Source organism: Falco rusticolus, chromosome 13 (genome assembly GCF_015220075.1).
Source record: "Falco rusticolus isolate bFalRus1 chromosome 13, bFalRus1.pri, whole genome shotgun sequence".
Lineage (NCBI taxonomy): Eukaryota > Metazoa > Chordata > Aves > Falconiformes > Falconidae > Falco > Falco rusticolus.
Genome location: NC_051199.1, coordinates 19,909,510 through 19,919,036, shown reverse-complemented (window position 1 = coordinate 19,919,036; position 9,527 = coordinate 19,909,510). Strand labels below are relative to the sequence as shown.

The window sequence follows — 9,527 nt, the reverse complement described above, 5'->3', positions numbered from 1 at the left end:
CCCGGGGGAAGGGGGGGGTGGGGGCAATGGGCACGGGGGTCCCCAGCACACCCCGAGTCCGGCGGTACCCCTGCACGGCGGGGCAGCTGCGCCCCCCGGGGTGCCGCAGGACGGCCCGCGCCCGGCGGGGGCGGCGGGGCCGGGGCCCAGGGGGGGGTCGGAGCGCGGCGGGGGCGCGTCCCCCCCCGGCCGGCCGCTGCCTGCGCCTCATTAGCGGGGCCTTTGTTTGCACAGGGCTCGCAGCTCCCGCTTGCCCATGCCGCCGCCTATAAAGCGGAGCCGGAGCCGGCGGTCGGGCAGAGGCGGCGGCAGCGACAGGCAGCGCCCGGCCCCCCCTCCCCGCCCCCGGCCGCCTGCCTGCCCAGGCCGGCCGGCACCATGCGCGCCGCCCCGCCGCTGCTGCTGCTGCTCGCCCTGCTCCTGCCCGGCCGCGCCGCCCGCCCCAAGCTCGCCCTGCCCATCCGGCCCGACACGGACCCGCTGCCTCCCGGGGGGGCGGCAGGTAGGACACCTCCCCCGCCTTCCTTCCCCCGCTCCGGGCACCCCCCGTCCTATGCAAGCCGCTGCCGCACCCCCCACCTTCGTGCATCCCGCTCCTCGCACCCCCTCCCTGCCACCCGCACCTCCGTCCTTGCCCCGCATGCCTGCATTCCCGCTCCCCTTCCTTGCATCCCGCTCCGGGCCCCCCCGCGGCTGGCCGGGACCGGCACCGGGCGCGGCACCGGGAGCGGCCGCCGTGCGCAGCGGGCGGCGGGGCGGTGCCGGCCGCTGTCCGGGGCTGCGGCAGGGGGGTGCCCGCGGCCCGGAGGTGACCGGGGGCGGCGGTGGTGGGTGGCGGGGGGGTCTCCGCAGGCTGCGCCTTCGGGCGGCACTTTTATGCCCTGGAGGAGACGTGGCACCCGGACCTGGGGGAGCCCTTCGGGATCATGCGCTGCGTTATCTGCCACTGCGAGCCGGTGAGCGCCGCCGGGACCCCCTTCCCCCGGGACATCCCCCGGGACATTCTCCGGGACCCGGCCCTGCTGGGGAGGGGGCTGGCGGGGGGGGGGGGAGCTCGACCCTTTCATTCAGCACCCCCTGCCTCAGGGAAGAAGGAAGCGGGGATCCCTCCAGCCAGCCGGACACCTGGATGTCCTCCCCCGCGGCAGTGGGGAGGAGGAGGGGGGTTTAAAGTATCAGGCTTCATTCCTCCTCCCCCTCCTCGGAGATGGCCCCCCGGCTCCCCCCCTCTCCCTCCGAGCAGCCCCCCGAGGCCGGGGCTGGCGGGGCCGCACACAGCTGGGCAGGGGGCTGGGGGCCGTGGGGAGGGGGCCCGGGCTTGGCTGCTGTACAGGCAGCTGGGGGCTGCGCAAGGTGTCCGGGCTGCCCGCGGGGTCTGCAGATGGGCCGGGATGGGGGGAGCCAGGCTGTGCCGGGGGGGCATGGCTTGGCACACCTTGGCACGGCTTGGCACGGCTTGGCACACCTTGGCACTGCTCTCCTGGGCTCTTCCCCACCCCGCAGCAGAGGAACCGCCGAGGGAAACCAGTAGGGAAAGTGAACTGCAAGAACATGAAGCAGGACTGCCCTGTGCCCGCCTGTCCCCGGGCCACACTGCTGCCCGGGCACTGCTGCCATACCTGCCCCAAAGGTGAGGCCAGCAGGTGCCTCCCTGTGGGGAGCCCCTCCAGCACCCACAGGGTCCCCCGTGGGCATGGGAAAGGGGGCACTGCACACACACCCCAAAAAAGGGCTTCTGGCTTTGTTATGGAGGTTGTCAGTGCCCTCAGGGTGCCTTTGAGGTGCTGGGCAGGAGAGATCCCTGATGGGCACAGCCACCCCCGAGCTACCCTGGGAGGGGTGCAGAGAGAGATGCACAGGGCTAAACAGTACCCTGCCTGTCCATCTGCCCGCACCCAGCATGTCCCCCACACCCCAGCTCAGAGCCCCACAGCGATTCGCAGGGCACATCTCGGTCTGTCTCAGGAGGGGGGATTTATTATTGCCCCCCACTCCATGCCCTTGGGCACAAGCAGCCTGGTGCATTGGTCTCCCCCTGTGCCCACCCTATGCCAGCCTTGCCAGGCCCCCCAGAGAAGAGCCCCGCACCCCCCTTCGACACCTTTGAGTACTTCCAGGACAAGGAGGATGATCTGGACAAGCCCTACAACGACCGCTCCTACCTCAGCTCCGAGGGGCTGGCCCGTGATGATGCCCGCACAGGTGAGCCACCTGCCTGAGTGGGCAGCAGCGGTGCAGGGCACCCCCCTTGTTCCCCACCATCATCAGCATCCCCTTCCCAGAGTTTGTGGCCTTGCTGACAAGTGGCCCGGAGCCATGGCACCCCACATCCAGCGCAGTGGCCAAGGCTCACTTCACCCTGTTGCGCTCCTACCTGCTCTTCTCCATCAGCTATGAGCGGTGAGTCCTGCCCCCGGTCCTCCGTCTCAGGCTGGCACAGCAGACAACCTCCTGGGAAAAGGGGGGATGCAATGGTGTTTGTGCCTCAGTTTCCCTTCCCATATCCCCCTGTGGTGCCACAGCATTGCATTGGCAAGGCAAGAGATTTGGGGAGGGGGCAACGTGCTGGGGGTCCAGCCGGGCAAGCAGCCGGGATTTCGGCACACCCACAGCGCCGGTCCGGCCTCACCCATTCGCCTCCAGGTCTGGAGTGGGAACAAATGGGAACAGCTCCAGGGCTCCGCTGGCACAGCACGGCAGAGGCGCTGTGCCGCACCACGGGCTCTGCTGGCGGTGCCCGCCGGGGCTGTGCTGCCAGGGTCCCCCATCCTCGCCATGCCCTCCCTGGATGCCTGCCGGCGGCGGAGCCTCTCCTCTCCCTCCCTCCTTCCCACTCCAGTTTATTCAGCTCTTCCTCGCTTCCAGGCCCCTTTGCATAGTAAAGTGGTGACTAATTTCCAGCTCTGCCGGGGGGGAGCCAAACGGAGCCGAAAATGCTCCTAATTTACAGCCAGGCCTGAGCGCTCTGCTCCCGGCAGGTCCTGCCCTGCTGCCTTTTCTGGCGGGGACCCCCCTCCCGCTCAGCGCCAGTTTGGCACTGCTCTGGGGTAGGGGAGCCCAGGGGACCCGTGCTGAGCTGGCACCCAGTGGGACAGCAGTGCTGGGCCAGCCCAGGTGTGGGCGAGCAGAGCATGGTGCTTGGCACCCCAGGGGGACGTTATCCTTATCTTGCCCACCCAAATCGGTGACCCCTGCGTGCCTTCCCTGACACACTGCTGTGCCCAGTGCTGAGCAAGGGTGGTGCTGGGGAGGGGGTTCCTTGCTTACCCCCTGGGTTTCCACAGGCTGGGGCGGCCAAGCCGGGTGCGTTTCAGTGACCCCGAGGGCAATGTGCTGTTTGAACACCCCGTGCAGAAGAGCGCTGCCCCCGAGGATGGCATGGTGAGAGGGGCCGGGAGGGCAGGGGGGCATGGTGCCCTTTCCTTTCCCCCTGCCCGAGCATGAGGTGCACCCCAGCCCCTGCTGAGCCCTGCTGTCACCCACAGCTCTGCGGGATGTGGAGGACGGTGTCCAAGGCCAACATTCAGCTGCTGCGGGGGGAGCAGCTCCGTGTGTCCCTTGTCACCCGGGCACAGCCCTCCGGAGAGGTCCATGGGCACATCCTCAAGCACCGGGCACTCTTTGCAGGTAAGTCAGTCTCCTGCATGCCCACCCAGTGGGTGCCCGTGGGGATGCCCCTCACACTCCCTCTTCCTGCACAGAGACGTTTGGTGCCATCCTGACCTCATCAGACCCCACGCACCTGGGTGCTGGGGGCATGGCCATGCTGACGCTGAGCGACAGTGAGAACAACCTGCACTTCATTCTCATGGCCCGGGGGCTGCTGGAACCTGGTGCTGGGGGTAAGGGCAGGCACAGGCACCCCGTGGGGCCTGGCACTGCCTAGAGGGGCTGCATAGGGCTGGAGGGGTGCACGGCATGTATGTGGCTCAGCGAGCATGGGTCAGCACCCATGGGCTCAGGGTGGATGCACGGGCTGGGTGTAGGGTTCAGGGTGGGCATGGTGTGGGGGGTTAGGCGTGCATAGGCGTTTCTGCATAATTTGAGGTATGCATAGGGGTGTGTGTGGTGTGTACCTATGGGGGGGGTGGGGCCAGGGAGTGCTGAAAGTTGTACGGAATGAGGGGGTCAGTGTGGAGAAGGATGGGTTTGGCATGTGGATTGTGTCAAGACTTGGGGGGTGGAGGGAGGAATGGTGGGGCTCACAGTGTGTGTAGGGGTCCAGGTGTGTGGGACAGGACAGGCAGCCGGCAACAAAGTGGGGGATTGGGTACAGAGATCTGGGGGCAGTGGGCACAGAGGGGTGGGTTTGGGGGCAGAGGGACAGCAGTTGCAGACCCCCAGTCCAGGAGGTCCAACTCCTTCTGCCATGGACAGAATCGCCCTGGGTCCTGCTGCGGGTCCGCATCCTGCACCAGGGTCAGATGCTGCGGGAGGTTCACGCCAACATCACCATGGAGGTAAAGCCGCCCGTTCCCCTGCATGCTGCAGCAGCCACGGTGCCTGCTGCACCAGGGCTGAGCCATGGCACTGTGCCCCTTCCTGGCAGGACCCCGACTTTGCAGAGGTGCTGAGTGATCTGTCTGCCCGTGAGCTGCAGTGGCTGGTGCAGGGGCAGCTCCGCATTGTGGCCGAGACGGAGGGCCGGCATGCACGGCAGCTGGCGGGCACCATCACCATCCGCCGCAGCTGTGACAGTGAGCACGGGGCAGGCACCCTAGGGTGCGGGGTGGGTGGCCATGCCCCCCCTGTATCAACCTCACCCCACCCCATGCCTCTCTCCCTGGACTGAAGCCATCCAAAGTGTGCTGTGCGGAGCAGATGCCCTGCTGCCAACCAAGACGGGGGCGGTGGGCTCAGCCAAGCTGGCACTGCATGAGAATGGCACCCTGGAGTACCAGGTAAGTGGGGGGGCACCCATCTCCCTCCCAGGGGTCCCAGGGGTGTCTCCCCGAGCACTGCCCCTCATCACCCTGCCTGCAGGTGCAGGTGGTGGGCACTGCCAGTGAGGTGGTGGGCATCACGCTGGAGACCAAACCCCGGCGGAAAAGCAAGAGGAATGTCCTGTTTGACATGACGCCCAGCTACAAGGACGGGCTGGTGAGCACTGGGTGGCACTGGTGGGGGTGGCACAGGGGCTTTGGGTGAGTCCCCGTCCCAACCTGTGTGGTCTCCCACCGGTGGCAGGCCTGGGGTACCTGGCAGAGCCCCAGCGCCCGTGATGCCCACATGCTGCTGCAGAATGAGCTCTTCCTCAACGTGGCCACCAAGGACTGGGCAGAGGGCGAACTGCGGGGCCAAATCATCTCCCTGCCCTACAGTGGGCTGCTCGCCCGCTACACAGGTACCCAGGGGGCACCGGGGGTGGTAATGCGGGGCAGTGGAGCAACCCCACACCCCCACCACCTCCCACGGCCCCTGTCTGTGCACAGAGATGCCCGTGGCACTGGCAGGGCAGCTGGTGTCCCCCCCGGTGGGCAGTGGCGCCGGGGGACATGCCTGGCTCTCACTGGATGAGCACTGCCACCTGCATTACGAGATCTCTGTGGCGGGGCTGGGCCGTCCAGCCGATGGCACCGTCAGTGCCCACCTTCACGGCGTGGCCGAGCTGGGCGAGATGGGTGCCCGTCCCCACCAGCACAAGCGCCTGCTCAAGGGTTTCTATAGCACTGAGGTGAGGTGGGCACCTGGTTGGGGCACCCCATGGCGGGGGTCAGGCCAGCCCTCATGTGTCCCACTGGTGCCCCTTTCACCCCGGCAGGCTCAGGGGGTGGTGAAGGACCTGGATGCCGACCTGCTGCAGCACCTGGCCCAGGGCACTGCTTTTCTGCAAGTCAGCACCAAAGCCCACCCCAATGGGGAGATGCGGGGACGGGTAGGTCCTCATCTGGGCAGGGCACCCCCACCCATCCCCACCACTGCCCGGGGTCCACAGCTGGGTGGCACTGCCTGGAGCAGGGTGAGAAGGGCACAGGCTGGGGAGCACAGTGTGGCATGGTCCCAGCAATCCCACATGACATGTACTGTGGTCATGGGTGCTTCCTCTGCCAGCCCTGACCATGGAGGGCAGCTGGGCATTGGCATGGGGAGCAGGCTCCCCCGGTAGCGCCAAACCTCCTGTCCAATGCCCCCTCACCAGGTGCACATCCCCAACCGGTGCCACACAGGAGGGACCCGCCTGGCCCCGGGAGAGGCCCTGGGGGAGGCCGAGCTCTCTGAGGACACCAAGACCAGGGACCTGGAGCAGCTGAAGAAGGACCCCAACTCCTGCTTCTTTGAGGGGCAGCACCGGGCGCATGGCACGCGCTGGTCACCTGACTATGACAAGAAGTGCTCCATCTGCAGCTGCCAGGTATAGGCCGAGGGGACATGCTGGGGGGGAAACACCCATCAGCAGTGCCCCCCTGTAACGAGCCCCATACCTGCTGCCCCCAGAAGCGCACGGTGATCTGTGACCCCATCCTGTGCCAGCCCCTCAACTGTACCCACCAGGTGCACCCTGAGGAGCTGTGCTGCCCCATCTGTGAAGGTACCTGGGGTCTGGGGAGGGGTCCCAGGCAGGGGTCTGGGGGAGCTGTGGAAACAAGGTGGGGGTGTCCCCATTTGAGCCTCTGCTGCTGGTACCATGTGCACCCCTTCATGGCCCTCTTCATCCTTGCAGAGAAGAAGACCGGGCAGGAGGAGCTGAAGTTGGAGCGGGCACGGGACAGTAGTGAGGGTGAGTCCTAGGGGACGCAGCCTGAGGGGGCAGCTATGCCCCTCTGGCCTCGCCAGCACCCCCGCATGGGCTGTGCCCACCTCTTCCTCCTCTTCCTCTCCCAGGCTGCTACTTTGACGGGGACAAGACATGGCGAGGCTCTGGCACCCGCTGGCACCCTGTTGTGCCCCCCTTTGGCCTCATCAAATGTGCCATTTGCACCTGCAAAGTGAGTGTGGGTCCCAGACCCCCAATGCGGTTTGGGAGCAATGCTGCCCCAGCACCCATGGGTGCTCTTAGCTGCTGGGCACTGTAGCAGGGGCTCAAACCAGGGAGGGGCATACGTGCCTTGTACCATCTGCCCTGTTCCCTGCCATGAGCCCCATGCACTCCCCGCAGGGCACCACGGGCGAAGTGCACTGCGAGAAGGTGCAGTGCCCACGGCTCACCTGTGCCAACCCTGTGCGCGCCAGCCCCTCCGACTGCTGCAAGCAGTGCCCAGGTACATACACCTCCCCTTTCTGCCCTCCATTGTCCCAGCACGGTCCCTGCGTGCCACCACCGGTGATGCCATGGGGTGCCCCTGCCGTGGGTGGGCAGCCTCCCAGTGCCTTTTCCTGCAGCCCCAGAGGAGAGTGTCCCCGAACTGGCCGACACCATGCAGGCAGACGGGCCGCGGGCATGCCGCTTCGGGCGCCGCTGGTACCTCAACAATGAGAGCTGGCACCCCTCCGTGCCCCCCTTCGGAGAAATGAAGTGTATCCTGTGCTGGTGTGTGGTGAGTGTGCCAGGCCAGGAAAGGAGAAGGTGCCCTTGTGCCAGTCCCCCGTGCTTCAGGGTTGGGTAGGAGAGTAGCCCAGAGTGGCACCCTAAGGACCCACTGCACCCTGAGGAGCTGCCAGTCCCCCAGCCACCGTGCTCAGCCCCTCTTTCTGCCCCACAGTCAGGGGAGACACACTGCCAGCGCCAGGAGTGCCCACCGGCCGCCTGCACCAGCGCTGCCAGGAAGGACAATCCCTGCTGCGCCAAGTGCCGTGGTGAGTGCGAGTGCTCACATGTGGGCACTGATCCCCCAAGCAGCCTGTGGTGGTCCATACACCTCCCCAGCCCCCTTGGGCGCTGAGCCAGGGCTGGGACCAGTCCAAGTGCCCTTCTGGCACCTGCCATTCCTGTCTCTCAGCCCTGCTTTCCACCCCGCAGCCCCAGATGCCCCTCTGGATGCAAGAGAGAAGGTCCATGATGCCAGAGCAGAGATGTGGAGCCGCTGAGCAGTGATCGCTGCCCAGAGCCGTGCGAGTGCGCAGTGAGGCTGGGCGGCTGGGGGGGGTCCCTGCCGCCCATCACCCCCGCACAGGGCGGGGGGCACAGAGGAGCATGGTGGGGTGGACACAGCCAGGCACCCAGCCTGGGCACCCCGTCTCAGCACGGCTGCGATGCCGGGGCTGCCCTGCCTGCTCATGCCAGTGGGCAACAGCCGGGCTGGTGGAGGCCAGGGCACCTGCTGCCCTTCCCCTTCAAGGCCCCCCTGGCCGGCAGGCACAGTGAGCATCATGCCCGCCTTGTACATAGTGTAAAATCTCTCTGGCCCCTGTCTTGCTGCACCTATCCTGGCTTGGCTGGGCTTGTCACATAATTTATGGTGCCTGTGGATGGGGGTCCCAATGTATTTATTAAAACTGGAGCTATTGCCCACCCGGCTCCCTGCTTCTTCCTAGCAGCAGCAGGCACGGGGCTGTGCCCCTGCATCCCACACTTGGCACCAGTGGAATCTGTGGGCCCTGGCCTTGCTGGGTTTGTGGGTGCATATGTGGGGGGTGGGTATTTGGGGTGCACAGGGTCTGCAAGCCAGTGCCACTGGCTGGTGGGGTGGTGCTCGCAGAGTGGCACCGGACAGGACCAGAGCAGGGTCCAGTGCCCACAGCCAGGGCTGTGAAGCCAGCCCTGCCTGAGCTCATGGTGGGGGCTGCAGACACAGCGCCTGGCAGCGGTGCCCATTGGCACAGGGACAGCAGGGCTCTGTGCCCTGCACCTCCATGGGAGCACAAAGATCCACAAGGAGGTGCCTGCCTGCAGCACCCACAGCAATCCAGTGCCTGGGGCTGGGTGTGCCACACAGCTACCCATACTGGTGCCAGGGCAGACCATGGTGCATGTTCTGGGGCAATGCTCCCCCGGTCACCCCAGTACAGCTGCACTGGACTAAGGCCTGATGGAGCCCGTGGGAACCCAAGTGCTGCCACCTGCCCTTTTGTCCCCAGTGTGGAGGACCAGAGCACCTCTGAGGACATCACTGTGCTGGGATACACTGGGATGGCGGGGACAGCACCAGAGCTATACTGGAACACATGTAGGGAAAGTAACACTGGGCTTTACTGGGACAGCACTGAGGCATACTGGCACAATAACAATGCCATAGTGGGACTGTATTAGCCTATACTGGCATTGCACCAGAGCTGACACTGGGCTAGACCGGGATGGTAGTAGGGCAATAGGAGGACGGTGATGGGGAATACTGGACTGGCACAGAGCCCTGGATGCTGAGCCAGGTGTTCTGCCCTGTGCATGCCCATGGACATGCAGGTGCCTGTGCCAGCAGGATGGCAGAACCTGTGGTGGCCTTGCAGTGTGGTGGTGGCCTGCAGCCAAGCACACTGGTGGCAGCAGGCAGAGGGTGCGTCCTGGCATGGGACTGCACCTCCGGATGAGTGTCCCGGCTGCCACGGGACAGTGCCAGGAGCTGACGAGCGAGGAACGAGCTCTGTGCCCGGGCACACAATGAGCAGGCAGCCCATTTTATCACCTCCCTGCCGCAAACCAGTTCATGTCCGGT

General features: G+C 66.2%; 1 protein-coding gene across 1 annotated transcript; it reads left to right on the top strand.

The window, feature by feature from the left end:
- Window positions 1–246: 246 nt before the first annotated feature.
- Window positions 247–8,389, top strand: CHRD (chordin). Its single transcript, XM_037407051.1, has 23 exons — window positions 247–502; window positions 853–956; window positions 1,504–1,630; window positions 2,056–2,202; window positions 2,283–2,400; window positions 3,285–3,381; window positions 3,486–3,627; window positions 3,702–3,842; window positions 4,378–4,460; window positions 4,550–4,697; window positions 4,795–4,901; window positions 4,984–5,100; window positions 5,188–5,344; window positions 5,433–5,674; window positions 5,762–5,875; window positions 6,140–6,352; window positions 6,436–6,529; window positions 6,662–6,718; window positions 6,823–6,926; window positions 7,097–7,199; window positions 7,321–7,475; window positions 7,641–7,734; window positions 7,898–8,389. Exons 1-23 carry the CDS (start codon window positions 379–381, stop codon window positions 7,963–7,965), a joined length of 2,856 nt encoding a protein of 951 aa, XP_037262948.1. The 5' UTR covers window positions 247–378; the 3' UTR covers window positions 7,966–8,389.
- The last annotated feature ends 1,138 nt before the right edge of the window (window positions 8,390–9,527 follow it).